This window comes from Athene cunicularia, assembly GCF_003259725.1.
Source record: "Athene cunicularia isolate RWA chromosome 17 unlocalized genomic scaffold, athCun1 chr17_part1, whole genome shotgun sequence".
Taxonomy (NCBI): domain Eukaryota; kingdom Metazoa; phylum Chordata; class Aves; order Strigiformes; family Strigidae; genus Athene; species Athene cunicularia.
Window position 1 is genome coordinate 1,430,625 of NW_020799122.1, and position 18,670 is coordinate 1,449,294.

An 18,670-nucleotide genomic window follows, 5' to 3' on the forward strand; every position below is an offset into this window, starting at 1 on the left:
AAAATCCAACCGCTTTCCTAGGAAGACTTTAAATTACCAAAGCATGAGTATCTTCTCACTGTTTTCAAAGAGTAACCAAGGAACGTTGTGTTACGCAGGAATTACTGTGCAGCGGATGGATGACGGCTTGGGTAGGCTTGTGTCATTGCAAGAAAAATATATGTTTTTTTTCTGTGCTTGCAGAGCTGAAAATTCATTGTGGCTTCCTAACACTATTTACCTGATAATCTGTATGCACCTGGAAAAAGTCATTGCTGATATTTATCAATTAAACGAGGTCACTGTAGAACTGCAGAACACTTTCCAAATATTTGTGTCCCTCGAGTTTTAGCTGTTACTTTTTTTTTTTTGACATAGGTACTGGGCTAAACTGTGCAGTGTGTAGAACAGGTTTCTCCCTTTAATGAGAGGCTTAATTATTTCATTTTTTTCTAGAGGTTGTTGCAAAAATTTAACTTCCTGTTAAGTGCTGGATTTTACAATCTAATAAATTGATATAGCAGCATGTAAACAAGCTGTGTAAATATATGTGCAGAGCCGTGCTGTTACAGGGATTTTTTTTTTAACAAAAGAGGAACTTTAACAGAAGTGGTGTTTTCAGGAAATAATTATAATTTGCACAGTGTTATGCATTAGCATGCTAAATGATATCGCAAGGTCTGATTTTACTGTCAGCAGGCTGCATATCTTAAGTACTACGCTTCGCTCAAAACAAAACCCCCCAAATATTTACTGACCTTTGTTGCGACAAAAATCCAGTCGTTAGGCCAGAACATCACATGAATCTGATCAGAAATCCATTAAATGCCCAGTATATCTTTTTATCTAGTCCTTGAAAAAAAAAATCTGTCAAATGGATAAATGCCATTCATGGCCCTGATCCAGCACACCTCTATTTTTACCAGGCTGAATGGTGAGAAGAAACACATGTTTCATTAGTATAAAAGGCTAGGGGGGAGAGTACAGTTGTAGCAGAAACGGTGGTAATATAAATTTCTACCTATTAGGGCCTGTCAGTATTTGCTGCTTCTGTGGGAATAATTTTTGAGGCTGAGTTCTCTCTCCCTCAACATGGAAGCCTTGCGTGCTGGAGGTAATTCATGCGGCGTGTCTGCTCGCTGCCACGTGTGGCCAGAGTGGGTTCCCGTGACAAATCCTGGACACAGCTCTGTGATAGCGCGAGCCCTGACTGCACGTCACTCCACGTCAGGAGTGAAAGCCCCCTATAAAACAGTCAAAAGTGCAGCTAAACCCAGCTGAAGATTTAGCCTTTTCTATAACTGCCATTTCACATCTGATGCTTTTTTAACTACGGATAGTAATATAGGATGACAGATGCGACTCGATACTTCCTCCCGTTCGTGGCACAAAGCCAAAGCTACCTTCAGTGGAAGAACCTAAAAATGACTCTGCAACACCCCAAATGCGAAAAGACTAACTTCGGACATAGCTTACCAAATCGGAAACGTTAGCAGAATGAGGCATGGATATTGAGTAAAAGTATAAATTAGTACAGTTAATTGCCAATACACATTATTAGTTTCTCTGCTGCTCCCCAGGGGGCCAGTTTGCTTACTGAACATTTTCAGGAAAGTTTGCCACATCAAACACAGGGAGACTGTGAGGATGTCTCCCTAGCAGCGGATTGGGGGGAGAAACGCTTCATTAAGAGCAGATTCACTTGTAGAAGGCATCGTTCTGCTATTCCGTGCAGCCATCTTTCCCCAGTGACCTTTCAGACAGATTACTGATAACTCACCTAATGTTATGACAGAGTCAGACTCGATTCTTGGCTTTCCACATCCCTTTAAGCATCCCAGCTAAAGCCTGCAATGAACTAAAGACCGTCTCTCCGCCTACGGAAGCGAGAACGTGAGCGCTGAGTCCAGCTGCTTTGCTGCTCGTCTTCATAACCACGGCAGCTTCCTGGGTGTCAGAAATACGCCTTCTGTGTTCCCCCTTTATAGTGATTTGCCAGGCCTAAGATACTCTTAAAACACATTCTTATTCGCTGTAGATTGAGAATCTAAGAAGTATTCCTTCATTCTCTTTAATTAGAACGAGAACAGAGCCCGATCCGTACAGCCCCTGCTGCCTGCAGGGGTAGTGATGGATCGCACCAGAGGCCCTGAGCAGCCTGAAGTGCAATGTACGGCAGGGGGCGAGGGATGTTGGGGGGTTGCTATACTTAGTTTTTTAAGCAAAGATACTGCAGACTCAGACAAAATTATCTGAAGCATGGGATTAAGCAGAGTTCAAATCAACCCACTCGCAGCACAAGACAAAAAGGACTGGAAGGTCTGGAAAGGGAGGTGTAATGTTTTAAGCTTGGAAAGCAGAAATGCAGAGAGCTGGCACGAGCATTGCACACCCACCCAGACCCTGGCTGCTAACGTGAACTGGACCTGTTGCACAAGTATTTCACCTGCAGCCTTTTCAAATGCAGGTCAAAGTGATCTCAGAAAAGCATAGGCCATTCATTTCCCAGACTGTTACTTCAGCTATGGATAAAGGAATTGCTACCAGGAATGGTTTCAATCCCTCTTATTCAGAAGGGATAAGTCCCTGCAGAGGTAGGGAGAAACTCCACTGAAGCCTGGGTGAAGGATTCACTCTGCAGAAGCTGCGGACAGTCCAACTGCGTAAGGTAAATGAGAAGTGGTTGCTGGTGTCAGTGTGAAAAATGCACATAAGCAGGAGGGTATAAACTGTGTGGCAAGAAGATGATGTACCCTTCATTAAAGTAAACTGAGCCTCTTGCCAGCAGTTCATGATGTGTCCTGGAGAAGAACCAGGGTTAAAAAGGTGGAAAGAATAGAAAAGAAAAGAGGAAAAATGTCCTTGTTAAAATGTCGAGGCTTATCTCTTCACACTGTATTTGATGTTATAACCCTTTCTAAAGGTAACTCATATCGAATTACATTTTAAAAAACAGCAACAGAGTTATGTAATTAGTCCTGGCTTTCTGCAGTAAAAGAAAAACCTTAGAATTCACCCATTTGCAATTAAAGTCTCTCTTTCCAAGCATTGTTAAGTCACTGTGAAGACTATAGGCATGGACACATGGAACTTCTAGTCACCTCGATGCCTTTGCTATCATCATGCCTGAGTATGAGTGCTGATTCTTATTTTGATTTGTGGGGTTTTTTCTCCTTTTCCTTTAGATGAAGGTTTTTATTTCAAGTGCCTGTGCTTTAGTCTTTACCTTCCAACAGACAAAAAAAAAAAATCACAGTTATAGGAAAGTGCTCTAAATATGGTGGAGGTTTTTTAACAGCTATGAGGAAAAGGTGGAAACCAAAATATCCTGGAGGCACTTTCTCCACCCATAGCATGTTTGATAAATTGACTTTTGCTTCCAGAGCAGACATTCAGCTTCTTCATTAGTACAAGGATCCTTAGTCTTCTTATCCCAAACTTGGATAATTTGAATGAAAAATAAATTTCATGAAATGTAGCTATTAATAGTGTCGATAAATGTTGTGATTACATATCACTTACAGTAATGCTATCCCTCTCTACTGTAGATGGAAATATATTTATTCAGCATTCTTAAAATCAAATATCCTTTCTCTTTGCTTGACAAGAACAGTCCAGTGTGTTGTTGAGTATCAAGGTGACTTGAAAATTTTTCTAATGTGTAATCCCCTTTGATATTCTGTATTATGTATGAACTCAAAGACAAAATATCTGCATTAGCTTAAATAAACTAGGTAAAATGTATTTCAAAAAGTTTCTTGAGTCAAAAAGTAGCAAATCATTGTATGTATTTTCCATATTTGTATAGGTTTCATTATATTCTCATTCTAAGTTACTCTTAAGTCTCTTTCATATTTAAAAAATGAACTACACACCTATCATGCAAAATGTAAAGAAGTATGTTCAACTAGTTCAAATTAGATATACAGTAAAAATACACTTCCAAAGAAATATCATTTCCATTTTTGTTCATGTTTTTAACAGAATTTCAGACTAATACATCAAATGTGGAACTGTACAAGTATGTGAAGAAACATTAGGATTGCAGTAGTAAAAAAATGTACAGCATTCAAAACCAACAAGCTCTAAACAACCAAACAATACCACAGGATTGAAACAATCATGGGGACAACATAGGTCATTGGAGCCAGTGAGTGAATCCTAATGCACCTACATAAAGACCCTACATAGAATATTGTCTCTTATTTATATGCAAAATCCCTGATTTGATTAAACCAGACAATTTCTCTAATTGTCTCTTATAGGTTTTAGATAAGATTAACACGAGAGTATTCCCCTTCGTAAATGTCAGTTATTTGAAAAGGCAATATTGAGAATTGGTTTGAAAGGTATTTCCATCCATGTGGATTCAGGTAGTTAAAAGACAAGATCACAAATAATAGCACTGCGATTTTAAAGAACCATTTGAATTGTTATCCGCTACATTTGCCATAACATTTAAGAATTCAGGATTCAGTTTTTAAAAACTGTTTACAGGTTAATACACAGGGTTTTAAATTATGGGTTGTATCCATCATTTAACAGTGGACCAACATTGCCTTTTAAATCAAGAAAAGATCCAGCTAAGCATGTAAAAAAAAAATAAAATCTCCAAGGACAATGAACAAAACATTACATACAGCAGAATCTCTGTGTCTGAGTATCTTTGAAAGGCAGATATGTTCTCTTTTACAGTCCACTAACCAGCACAATTTCCTTATTAGACATTTATAGTATGAGGAAAAAAAATGTCTTGAACAAACCTGTAGCAGTTATTAATTCAACCCAAATTATCTTTTCTGATGTTTCATCATTGTGCATAAACTTAATGAACTATGCTAGCCTATTGGGTTTAGTGACCAGAACGTAATCCCTTTCACAGATCTTAGCTAGTTATGATTTTTTTAGGACTATCTTGCTTTTCAGATAACTCACCTGTGGGTTTTTTTAAGCTGAAGTGTAAAAAAAATGTTAATAAATGACCTAATTATGTCAGCATTTCTATCCCACAGTCCTCGTGCTCTGAGATCTCTCACTGATCTTGATAGGAATTTGGCTTGCACAAAAATGGCAAATTTTCAGCTGAGAAAGCTGAATAAATGTAGCGCTTTTAAAACCAAAACATTGTTAACAAAGAGCCTGGGCTACTAAATCATCTTCGATGCACGGAAAAGGGCAAAGAACACAAATCTTGGCACCTATCTTGCTGTTTATTTGGAATGATCTTTTAGCAGGTTTGATCCAATGGGAAGGATGGATTAGAGAGCTATCCACATACAACCTAACATTTGTCTGAAATAAACTGATTGTAACGGGTTTGAAAAGGAACAACCATATGCATCGTATGTACCACTCAAAATCTATAAAACTACTGGGCAAACAGCATTGTGTATACTCGTTCTTATACATATTTAAACTTTGCTGAGGTATTTCTTTAATTACAGAAAAGCATTTTTAAAAACAATAGGAAAAAAACTCAAAATATGAGTGATATTCTGCACATATTTTTGGGGGGAGAAGGAATTCAACTGGATTGAAAGGTCCATATTCATTAAAGGAGTAACCACTTTTATTCGCATCCATACTAATCGTATTCTTCCTTGGCTTTTTATTCCTTCAAAGCGTTAGAAAAAACGTAAGGCTGTGACTTTATAAAACATAATTTTGCCTCGACTTTGCCCACCAGTGTTGTAAAATAACCTGAAATACTTCTGTCTTTTTCCTAGGGAAAACATTACCCCGCGTCCACCTCTGTAATGGGCTGACTGTGGCCACAGAGCTGTCAGATACCCCGCTTGCCCCCTCCAGGAAAGGGGACAAGCCATCTCTTGCACAAAAGCAAGATTGTTTTCAGAAATGCTAGCTGAAGTCAAGTTTCTTACACGCAGCAAAGTTAAGGATAGTTCTTCTGGTTTAATTTTAACATTAACTGGTAACTTCTACCTGCAACTAGCAGTTATTTATTTCTCTACAATGCAGATACCTAGACTGTTGTACAAGCTGGATGTCTCACCATATATATATATATACTTCAGGAACAGGAAGAATGTATACATCATATTTAGAGTTTATCCTAGGCAGATACTGTGCTTGCAGTGCAGTTTTCTAATCCTTTTAAATACAATCAGCCTATCTTGATTGTGACACTAATGTTAAATGTAACTGCAGCCATTACCAAGTAGTTTCCATAAGTGGTTTTATTACTGGTTAGATTTTACAAATTCTGGTATTCGAACAGACTTCGACCTTAAAATTCTAAAACAACAAAGCAACCAATGAAAGGCTTAGGACTATTCAAAGTAACAAACTCTTAACATTTTTGCCCTGGTCATAAATATACAGAGAGAAAAAGAGAGAAGTGGACATGGAATCCAAAGAATGTAGATAAAACAGTATATAAGGCACATGGCAGTCTTTGAAAATACAGAAGCTTTAGCCAACTTAAATTAATTGCTGTTTCCCTTGCTCAGTCCACAAAACTGTACAGTTACACAAATGTTGTGTTGCAATAGATCTTCCAAGTTATTCTTCAGTCCGTACTCCGTAATACCAGAACACTACATTTCCTTCTGTTTTTTAGGAGAGATCCTAATTGTGGTTAGTCAGTTGCTCAAAGCCTCTATTAAAATACACTTGGAATTTCAGCTAAGAATAATTTCTTTTTTAAAGAAATTATTAAGAAAGAGTCATCAGAAAAGATTTGTAAGAGTTGTCTGTGAAGGACTTCGAGATTCATGAACCTCAAGACTTCCGGGCACTGATGTCAAGACAGATGTCACAGTAGGCATAGTAGGATTAGTCAAGTCCGTTAAAGTAGTGGGAGTGCTGGATGGACTCATGGAGGCATTGGATATTTCTGAGGCAGGACCTGATGGGGTCCCTGCTTGGAGTGTTGAGTCTGAAGTCTTATCCACCCCTGTGTTTTCTTGACGTAAGAGGTTCCGTCTGAATTTGGCTCGAGCATTTTGAAACCAAACCTGAAATAGTTTAATATAACAGGGTAGCATTTAAAGAGCTGCAGTGTTTAAAAAAGCAAAAGCATACTCACAAATTCACCAACACTTGTATTGGGGAAGTTGTTTTTACTGATAACATGTTAGAAAAGTAGCCCCAGCCATGAGAAGTGTCCTGTGCATGCCTGCAAAGCATTCCTCTTCCCCTTTCCTGCCATCCTGGACAAACAGCCTGCCTGGGACAGGAGTGGACTAAGGATGGAGGAGGGCAGTCTTTCTGTGCAGGCTATGTGCAAAGATGCTTAGAAATTGGGCAGCCTGCACGAATCCTCGATTGCCCTCAGTCCCAGGGGTATTTGTCTGGGTGAAGCAGGCATCAAACATCTGATGAATATAAAATAAGGAGTTTCGGCACCCTCGTGCCACAAGTCCATCTCCCATTGTCAGCAGCAGGTGACAGAGCAGAGCACCCTGCCTCTCTGTGGGCCCTGGAGCTCTCCCAGCAACCTTCTCACGTCTCAGTGCCTGCAATGCTCTCACTGTTCTAAAAGGACTGTCCCTCTTTCTTACTCTTCTCTTACTCTTCTTTCTCAAATGCTTCAGCTCCTTTCTCCTATGCCAATCTCCTTTTCAAATGTTTTCAGTACTGGAATGATGTTGGGAAAAGAGGCTTGAATGGTATTAAAGACCCACACTGCATTAAAAACTATCATTTCAGTAGAAATTATATCCACATACAGAAATGCTTCCAATATTGCTACTTCTTGCATTATTTGGTTATTATCTCTGAGTGAAGGACAAAAGCTATGACTTCATCTTTCTCAGTTACATTTCGGTGTTTAGGTCCAAGTCAATAATGCTTCCCACTGTCTGCAGGATTTGTTTAAAGAGAAAATATTTTTCTGACCTATTTGAAAATAGATAAAATAGAATCTGTGAAACTTGCAGGAAACCTAGGTACAGCATATTACTTCGACTAATTTGAAAATGTTGTTAAATACCCTGTGTTCAGTGTTGATACCAGGTAATTTTACTGCTACAAACTAGCTGAAATTTCACTGTGCTTATTTATCAGAAGGCCTCTGCCATTGTTACGTTCTTTACAATGGACTCAGTCTTGATCCTACTGTCCTCACGTTGCCCTGCTACAAGGAATAGGGCCGAGTCTCTCCATCCTGGATGCAGTGAGCCTCATCACCTCTGTATCTCTCGGAGGATGGAACCAAGTGAGCGGAAGGATCTGCACGGCCGTACAGTATCTCCACCAGGTTTCTCCTCTGTGGCCTGTACAAGGAAGCTGAGTGCGTGGATCTCAGGAGGCCACACCAACCTGCACAGAAGTTCTGACCTCTAACTCTGAAGCAGCACGGCCCCTGCCGCAGGGTCCGCGCGAAGCCAGGCGCCAGCCGAGGAGCGCCAGGTACGCAGGACGGGCTGTAAGGATCTCCGTGCACGCCCAGCCTGCAGCTGCAGTTAGAACTGATGAACACGTCTCGGTTTTCCTCTGACTGGTTTTCTTCTCATCTATGGATGCTCCAGCCCCAAATTCCCCTTATTGAGCACTTCTACTTTTTCTCTGGAAAGCTTTCTCCCTCAACCAAGGGTCTTTAAGGTTCACACCCTCTCTCCAGGGAATGCCCCAAGGAAATAATCCTCAGGCACAAAGTCGAGCAGTGGCCATAGGAGCTGCATTCATGGGCCATGCATACATCACATCCCTACAGGTCCTTGTTTCTGAAAGCTCAGTATTTTAAAACAGTTTGTGTTGTCATTCCCTTTGTTAAAACACTTAGTTTAAAGGCTATTTATCAGTTTCATATACAAGAAAACAAAAATTTCTTCCTAAACTAGCACGGGTGAAAATAATCTCGTGATTTTATAACATAGTCCATTATAGTGGTAAACCCGTTAAAGGCCAGCGATGGATCAAAAGGAGGCAAAACCAAAGGGGCTATTTTTGCCTGCCCCATTCACACCCAGCGTCCTGCTCGCTCAGCACCACGCCAGGAGGGAGGCGCAGAGTGTGCGCGGGGCCCGAGCCAGGCGGGGACCCTCGTGTGCGGGGGATGCGAGTGAAGCAAATCACTTCTGGTCATCCAAGCCGCAAAGTCTCAAGGACCAGCTAGTTAGGAATGGTGAAAAACAGCAATTAGAGCATTTTGGGGGATTTTTTTACCTTTCAGTAAGAGATAATTTATATTTGTCCCACAAAGGAATTTGGTTTTGATTTTTTTAATACGCCTCCTAGCAGCTGTAACAAGGATAATACACGTGAAGGTGAAATGGAAGTTTAGAGACTGCCACTGTTGATAGGTATGTATACCATAGTTTGGTAATAATTATAGCAGACAAAAGAACTAGTCCAGTTGCAGATACACATACTTCTGTGTAATTTCACACTTACGTCCATTAAAAATATACATATTTTTATAACCAGCAGTCCCAAATATGAGTAGCATTTCCATTCCTATTCACAAAACTATCTTCTCGTTTAAAGTGTGTAAAACTGTAGAAGGCACCATAACTATTTTATTTATGTTGTTCCTAAACATCCAACTGCTCCTTAACTTTAACAGGCCCAGAGGAGACTCTACGGTATTTTTTTCTGTTTCTGATTTGAAACATGTAGCATGTAAAGAAAAGTGAGCAAGATTGTTGGTGTTTATGTATTCCCCTTCATCTTCCATTAAATATGAAGACCTGTGCTCAGCTGACCAGCCATGCTGCTTTCAGGAGCTGCACATGTAACGTGGGTCATTCTCTCTTTAATAGAGGCAGCTCACGTTAGACATAGAAAATATTACATGATCTTGTAAGTAGTATTCAAAAGGAGATTATGTGACTACTTTTGCTTCCTTCCTCACTGAGAAAGTGTCAAGGTTAATCAGCTAATGGTTATAAAGCTCTTTAAAACTGTCCAATAATAAACATTCATATTACTGAAAAGATATCTAAATATTTGTTAACTGACATTCTGAAAATACCTTGTCTTACGACAGAAAGGGATAACGTAATTATCGCAATAGCGATATTCTGCTATGCACTTCAGTGAAGTCCACAGTAGCGAAAGAATTACAACTATTGTTTTCTGAGCTGTGGGCATGCAGGCCTGCTTCCCTCCTGCCCCGGGTCGTTCCTCACGGCTCTGCAAAGCACGTGGAAGCGCTGGCAAGGCAGGGCTGCCCGTGCGTAATGGCAGTCGAGCTGTATGCTCACATTGGCAAGTCAGGCCCTGCACCTGTAACGGTATTACAGTACAGAAATAACCCAAACATACATAACTGAAAGAATTGTTCCAGAAGGACCTATCTCACATCAATTACACAATTAGGAATCTGGTCTTCAGTACTGAGGAATAAACAAAATCATTGGGAAGTATTTCGTGTTTTTCTGTCCAACTGTATCATTCTAAGGCTGAGCTATTTTGAATCGAAGGGGAAAATACGGACCAAAACTCCCACTGAAAAATAAAAGCAGCTGCGAGCCCCACCACTGATGTTACCACAGTCTGGTTAGTGGGGCTGGATGCCTGTAGCTGGGCAGCTCAGCAGCTAGGCAGAGGAATATTTACTGCAGTTAAAATATTACACTATCTCTTCAGCGATTTGTGCCGCTAACTTTGTCTCCATCAAGTAAAATAGGAATAAAAGAACATCTCCATATGATAGGGAAGCATTGAAAAGCAATACGCTAAATATTGTAAAGGATTTGGATACTGCAGTGAATGAGATCACCTAATCACCTCAGATAACTTCCTTTTCTTGTCCGTAACACCTCCATTGTTGCACCTGACATATATTGGTTGTATCAATAGCTTGTGCTAGAAACAAGTTTTTAAACGCAATTTTGCTCATTCACACAGCTACCCGGAGACATTCCTGAATTTTACTAACTGGTAAGCGGAGAAACAAAACTATAAAGGATGTTGCACCACAAAGCAAACTACGTTCCCTCATTGCACACACATTCTGATTACTCTATCGTAATTAGTAAATACACAGTTAAAGGGGAACTCTGGGGTATTTTATGACTGGAGGTTTAGTAAAGAGTCAGCAGCGTGCTAGCCTAAAGCAAATCTTCACTGAAATGGAGCGCGGGGTACCCACGCATGGTTGTGAAAATTTTCATACCTGTTGACAAGCGGAAACTGAATTAGCAAGGTCCAAATGCATGCAGTGGTCTTTGTAGGGTTTTCATAGCAACTTCTCTGGGGAGTGATTGAAGAACAAGCAGTGTACAAGACACCCACTGAACAATAATGCTTTATGTTTCTAAACTGCTTTTGCCATGGGTAATCATATGCCAGACGGCTGGGGAGAGCAGAGGTACGTACCTATAGCTAGCAAACCATATCTTCTTTGGGCTATCTACTTCCACCTTCCCTTACTAAACTCACAAAAAGAAAGATCAGTTCCCAAAAGAGGAACATTGATGCCAGTTAGTTAGCTCACAATTAGCTGGTCATTTTAATTATGAATGATAGCTTACAATAATGGGCTTGTGTTCCCCAGCTGCAGTACAAGAGGTATATTAAATTGCAAATATAAAGTTAAATTGCAATGAAAATAAATAAAACTAGGGGTTAAAAATATAAGTAGGTTTACTGTGATTCCAATGTGGCTACTTATGGAAAATAGTCTGCATTACAAGGCCACTGAAGGAAGTGTAATTTATGAAGCATTTCCATGCCATCCCACTTCTGGACACGTGTGGCTGATGACTAGTTGTATATAAAGCAAAGACAGAAGTCAGGTCTTCCAAATCCACTATCACAGGCCATTAAGAATGTGGTCAAAGTCGCTGTACTAAGGATCCTCATTATGTGCTGTGGGAATGTCTATATAGTGAGGGCACTTTAGCTGTTTCCTAAATCCCTAGAAACTCTGCTTTGTGTGTTTAGGAACTACACTGGCTTCACAACAAGAGGATCTGCTTCTCCTGATCTGCTGCCTTGCATTTTCTATTAAAATATAACCTATAAATATATCCTATTAATGGTATACAGAGAGCCACAATCCCTCATCAGCTGAACTGAGATCTGAATGTACAGAAAATACACCACCTTACAAATATGCCTAGTAAAGACATAGGAAGATTGCTTACTACTGGTTAAGTGTGCACGTACGCCTGGGAGGCCACGCACCTTCGGTGTGTAAGACAAATACTAATAACGCTCGTTCAGATCAATAGTGGCAGGGAATTACTTCGTATTCAATAAATGACAGATGGAATGCCAACCCTTCTGGCTCAAAAGAATTAATAAGTGACACTATCTCAGTAACCAACATCATAAAGAGTTTTCCTCGGCAAAGAGCAACCCTGAAACTCATATAGGTGAACTTCAGTGTTTGAAAAATTGCCTCTCACAGGTTAGAGATAAACCAATTGGGCACAAAGGTTCTAAATATTTTTTTAATGGATTTTTAATGACCCAAATTAATTTTCAAACAAAAAGTTCAATAGTATGGAGTAGAGTGCTCATAACAGACAGGAAAACTCAAGTGATAGTAGACTAAGTATCACACCGAGCCATTTTCTTGAATTGCCTCCAACAGCATCATCCTCTGGGTGCAATCCCCACCACCAACTATTACCTTCCACCACTCTTCAGCTAAAGGAGCCCAGACATAAAGGAGTATTTAACTGTGAAAGTAAAAGAAGTGAAACACAAATTACCAGAATGATAAAAAATATTTAGTCGAATTCTAAGGGTCTGCCACAAAAAAAAAGAGGAACCACTAAGCACCTTAAAACTGCAAGAGGTGAGATGTTAAAGATGGAAACAGAAGCAGTGAAGAAAGTGAAAGAGGAACTGAAGTGTAATGGAGATGTGTACTCAAATTTTGGATACAGGGACATACATTCTGAAAAGGAAGGAAGAAATAGAGACATAACTTGGAAAAAAGATGGAGGAAAAGACCCAATAAGTGAAAAGAGGAGAGAGATGGAAGTCAAAGTTGGTGTGGAGAGAGGAGAGAGGATGATCAAGAAAAAGACACTTTCTAGACACTTCTCTTGTTTCGTAATGCACCATATGAAATTTCTCAGATAATTCAGGTGTGAGTACACTGTAATGGACAGAACAAATATTATTGAAGTGTCTAAACTCTGAGGGTAAAATAAAGAAGTCTCAAAATAAGGATAGACAAATGCAGTAAATTAATTCGCCCATGTGCATGGATAGAGGAGAGCTGCTCTGAGAGACGCTACATGGAGTGTGAGGATGTGCGCTAGTTATATCGAAGGAATCTGTTCCACCACCACAAATCAGCCTTATAAAAACAAACAAAAAAAAAATTGTCTATGGAGGACGTAGCCAAGAGAATTAATTATGTACGTTTTTTCATTAGTTTTTACTGGGAAGCTGACAAAACCTTGATTCCTTCTTCTGTTAGGTATTAACACTGTAAGGTCTAGAATCCCTCCAGTGAATTCAGTTTTTCCTCAATATTTTTTGTCTACTGGCCTCCACTTGCCTGTGAATTTGCGAGAGCTGTGCACGATGCTTTCCCAGGAGTCTGCCTCTGAGCCCTACCTCTCTATGAAGCTCACAAACCATTTTGCTGCAATTAAGACCCATTTAAAAATTTCAGCAATGGCTCCTGGAATGCCATGGCTCCTATATACCCAAATTTATCTCTAGGTATAGTTATTTGGATAAGTGCCCATTAAAACTGACTCCTTGAATCGGAACTATAAAATAAATTGGAGCTGAATCAACTAACACTCTCACCTTTGCTTCCCATAATAGTTTAAACAGAGCGTATATCCGTGAAGCAAGAAAAATCCATCTTTCAGAGAAAAAGTACATTTAAAATGCAGTTTTCTTTCATTCTAACTTACTAAACTATGAGTAAAAAAAAAAAAAAAAAATCTTTGGAAAATTTATGTCCACTTCAATTACGAAAGAAAAGATATCCTCCTTGTCCTGATGAAATAAATTCAAACTGCTGATTAATTTCTTATGAAGGTAAACATTCACAGTAATTTCTCAATTAAGAGCTCTCTATTTACAGTGAACACACTAAAATAATTCACTCTTCCCTACAGCAGATTGAAAGCTAAAACATGCACCAGAATTAACTGACTACAGGAAAACAAGCAGGGCCCCAAACCTTCACAACTGTCATTAAAAATTAGAACCCAAGTGATCTGCTTTTGGGAAACTGAAAAGAAAGAACTTTTCTCATGCGTTCTAGGATTTAACTGAACTCTCACAGAAGGTATGAACAACTAGAAGAGCTTGAAAAATCAGCAAAATCCATGTCATTTTAATTAAAAAAAATGGTATTTCATTTACTTTTCAAGACAAAAGGCTGCTCTTCTTACCTGAAGAACTCTTTTGGTCAGGCCGGTTTTCTGAGCTAGCTGTTTCAAGTCCTTGGCATCAGGATTGTGGTTAATAGCAAAGTATGACTTCATTGTCCGCAACTGGTGGTGTTTGAATGATGTCCTCATGCGCTTTGTTTTTTGATTGCTGGGGTATTGCTGGTCTCTATCCAGGTGGTCACCATCGTTTTCATTGCAACTTAAAGCTTAAGGCAACAAGAGGAAAAGGCGTGTAAATCTATTGCTCTGTGACCAACATTGTTTGCAGTTCATCTGAGTGCAGCAATTAAAATAACATACCACGGCATGCATTGTACTGGTACAAATCCTACTTGCCTTCCCCTCCATTTCTGCATCTCCTATTTTTCCCTCACAATAACCAGCCTGCAAGGACCCTCACCTGCCTCTTTATGGCTTTTAAAATGTCAGGTCTGTTTCCTTTTTTCTTCCCTCCATCTCCACACAGCCTTTCCTCCACTTTCTGCTTGTAGGACAGTAGCTGTCCTCAACTCTGTAAAGTGTTTTAATGTACTTTGTATCACTATAAATTGCATTGTAACGTACAAAGCAAGCTGTACAATACAGTCCACTTAAATCTCGATGGAACAGACCAGTTAAAATTATAATTATTTCCTCCATCAAACTAAACCCTGTAGAGTACAAGAGAGACCATTAAATGAAACGCTGTAAAAGAAATAAAGTTTGTGGGTACCAGACAGCAAATTATGACTATAATTGGACTAGCTAAAGAAATAAAGCTGTTAATACAATGTATCACTAGCATGCCAAATTAAAAAAAAAATATTTTAAATAATTTATATGTTTGTATTTCCTTTTTTAAAAAAGTATTTGCGATTACTAGTTTGAATGATCAAATCTGTTATCTCCTTTTGAAATCACTGAATGATGCTGATTGATACACTTGCATAAATCAACTATAAAGCCCATAAAGGAAGTCTATGAGCAAGGCACATTATAATAATTATCAAGTAGTATTAAATGTTGAACGCCAACCAAAATAATCGCATAGACCAAAATGAGTTTTTCATTTATTTGTACATACGGTGAGCCATAGAAAAACTCTTAAAAAAACATTAAGGACTGAGCTTAAATCCACTAAATAAATCAGGGCTATAACTGAAAATTAGCTCTGACAAACTGTTATTATTTTGCTTTTGCTGTTCCAGTATCTACAACTCCCTTTTAACTTCCTAGAAGTTTTATGTTAAAAGTAATGAAAAATCACTACTTTCTCCATTCTATGTTGCGTGCAAAAAATGAGAAAAAAAATGTATTTTAAAATGGGAATTATTGGGAAATTTCTCAAACACATGAACAGATTTGTTTTCAGTTGTCCATTATTGCTGGTTTGTTACAGTTGAGTACATCTCATAGACGTGTCTTTATAGTCTCACTCTAAATCCATGCTAGCCATCAGAGGTTTTCAGCCCTAGTGAAAACATACAATTCTCAAAGGCATGCATTAAAAGCAACTTTTAAAAAATATACATAAAATGCATGTACTCATAAGTAGAAATACATACAGATTCTATAAACAGCAGGTTTGCAGCACGTTCAGTAGCTGCTTTGCAAACTTCTGCTTTTCAAAACCTTCTAAAAAAGACATGACACAATATAGAGCAAGGCCTCCAAAAATCCAGCTTTAAGACCAAAAGCATGTTTGTTTAATAGATACGTAGGAAGTGTCCAAAGCCTCAATTTTGTCTGCGTGTTTCTGTACTCCTATAATTCAAAAATCAGCTTAAAAAAATTTTTACTGTATATATAAATGTGTGTATGTGTGCGTGTGTGCGTGCGTGTGCGTCCGTTTGTATAAATCCTTTCCAGACCCAAGCATCTTGTGCCAAATTCTAGCAATAAGAAGCATTTCTGCTTGTTTTCCTGCGGCGTGGAAAGACTGGAAGCACCTGAATTTAAAAGGTGTAAGATGCTTAAAAGGAGACAGTAAAAATGCAGTATTAATGGAGCTGGGTGGAATGTAGCAAAATCTTTTCTGGGTTAAGAACTGAGGTCTAGTTGCCAAACTGGGGTCATCCCATGTGCTCCAGCCTCCTTCACAGCTACAGTTCCTGACGTAAAGAATACTGGGATGAATAACTGAAACTACATTGCTCAAAGCAAATTCTGTTATGGAAATGTAAAACCAAGCAGTGCTCGCTTTTAACATGTACTCGCAGAGTTGTAGATATTGGTAATGGAAAAGACCTCTGTGTGTTATCTTAAATGCTTTCAAACCCTCCCAGAAATAACAAGGCAGAGACTTAGGAGGAAATGCATTAAAATATCTGTCTGAAGGACTGAGGTCTGTTCATGTTAATATGCAACAAAACAAACCCCAGGGCTGTAAGTAGTTGGATTTTAACCTGTTCCACAGAGAGAGATACATTCAGGATCCAAGGAAATCAAAGTGATTCTAAATCCTCCCAGAATGGAAGGAGGGTATCAGCTTTCCATCAAGCCCTGATAGGACAATGAACAAGTTACTCTTTGAATTTTTCATAATTTTACCTCCCCAACTACTAAATAAAAATAATATTAAAATGACAGTAAATATGCACCATTTGAGACTAGGAAAATACTGTCTTCTATGAAGAAAGTTATAGAACAGATCTTGAAAGTGCACAAGGGTGTCTGCTGTTTTGTTGTCTTGCACAAGTGGTTTGGGTTCCCCCAGGCATCACCCGACATGACATAAATATTCCCAGTTAGTGACAATTCCCCTCCTGTATTTGGTTGTGGCGCCCAGCACCATCTTCAGAAGTATATTAGCTCTAACATTATACACATCTCTCACAGGATCTGAAATGTCTCTGGGCGTTGCAGGCGCAGAATGGGCCAAGGCTGTAAGCATGGGGAGATTTTTAAGACCTAGGAGTTTCTGCAAAAGGCATCATGGTGTAAGACTAACACTGTACATGCTCCTCACGCAACCCTCTGCTTTTCAGGCACTTCCTCCCTGTTCCTCTGTGGCGTCCCTGTGTAACTCCCCAAGGAATTGTTGAACTATCCATACATAAGATTTCCCTTCGGTCGCAGCATCTAGGGCTCCTGCTGGGAGTTCAGAAACACTATTGGTAAAATTCCAGTCGAATAGAGAAGTCTTAGATTAACGAATGTTTCATTCCTATTTTGTGATAAAACAAATTCTGAAGTGGTGCCAAGTCTCCTTCTTGACCCTAGAACATTTCCAAGGCCCTTGCGCCTTCCCCGCAGCCCCCACATCCAGGCCATCGCCCTCCTGTCCTTCGGCCGGGCCCGGCAGCTCTTACCGCCTCCTCCATTAGCACCGCGGCTCGCATGTCCACTCGGCCACAAGATGGTGATGTCCACAGAGAGCATCACTAGGAACTAAGATTAAAACATCATGTTTTGATATTGGTGACCAAAATATCCTCTGCAGAACAAGGCATAACGCCGTCCCTAAAACCAGCACCACCAGTGCAGAGCTGGATGGGCTGTTACCTTTGTAACAAACACCATTTGAAGAAGAAAACTTGGGAGCACTGTTTCACACCCAGATCCCCCCACATGTCAGGACTCAGGGCAAAGCATGTGTTAGTAGTTAGGAGGTCGCTAAGTACACGGCACATGAAGAAGATGGGGAAGAGGAATTTCCTTTGGGGGAACTTTTGTTCTCAGTAGCTTGTGTTTGACATGTTAAATTACCCCAAAAGAAAGCAAACTAATCCTGATTCTGAAAGAATGATGAAACAAGAGACACATTTGGTGCATGCATCAGCTCTCCATATTCAGTGGCTCAGGAACATACACCCCTTTCCTTCTGCAGTAAGAGTCAAGGGGGTGTTTTAACCTTCTGCTGCCTGGAGAGGGAACTTGTGATTAACTAGAGGAGGCAGGGGTGCAGTCTGATTTGTTGTTTGGCAGGAGTGTGTAAAGGAGTACCGCATCCTTGAAGGGGACAAAAGTGAGACAGAGCCCTCAGAAGGGTTCTCGGGACAGGGACAGAGATAGTCTTTCTCCCCGGTGGAAGGAGAAGACACTCGGAGAAGGCAGACGCCTGAACTCCTCACCAGAACCGGGATGAAAGGGGGAGAAGCAGCGGCACTTGGAGCAGACGGGGTGCCCCTCGCTGCTTCTGAGGCGCCTGGCAGCGCCGAGAGGAGGGTGCCCCCGCCAAGCCCTCGGAGCGACAGACGCAGAAAGCGCTGCCTCAACCTGCAAATTTCAAGAGGTGTTTCTAGGGAGATAAAGCCTGTCTTAAGCAGCGACTCTCTTCCAGGCTGAGCATCACAAGGCCACGGGAGAGGAGAGCTGGGATTAGAAACCCTCTCTCCTCCGGCCTGCCTCTGTGCCTGGGACAAAAGGGCTGCGTGTCCCCGCTGCCTCCCGGCCCCCCCGCGGCCGCGGTGCCTCCGCGGGGAGAGAGC

The 18,670-nt window shown here is 40.2% G+C and overlaps 1 protein-coding gene across 1 annotated transcript in view; it reads right to left on the bottom strand.

The window, feature by feature from the left end:
• Positions 1–4,779: 4,779 nt before the first annotated feature.
• The window catches only part of LHX2 (LIM homeobox 2), a 20,306-nt gene continuing 6,415 nt past the window's right edge, over positions 4,780–18,670 (bottom strand). The window contains exons 2-4 of the mRNA XM_026860634.1: positions 17,552–17,630; positions 14,262–14,467; positions 4,780–6,956 (exon numbers count right to left, since the gene is read on the bottom strand). Of these exons, the coding sequence (XP_026716435.1) occupies positions 6,669–6,956; positions 14,262–14,467; positions 17,552–17,630 (573 nt within the window). The 3' untranslated portion in view covers positions 4,780–6,668. The remainder of the gene's footprint in view (positions 6,957–14,261; positions 14,468–17,551; positions 17,631–18,670) is intronic.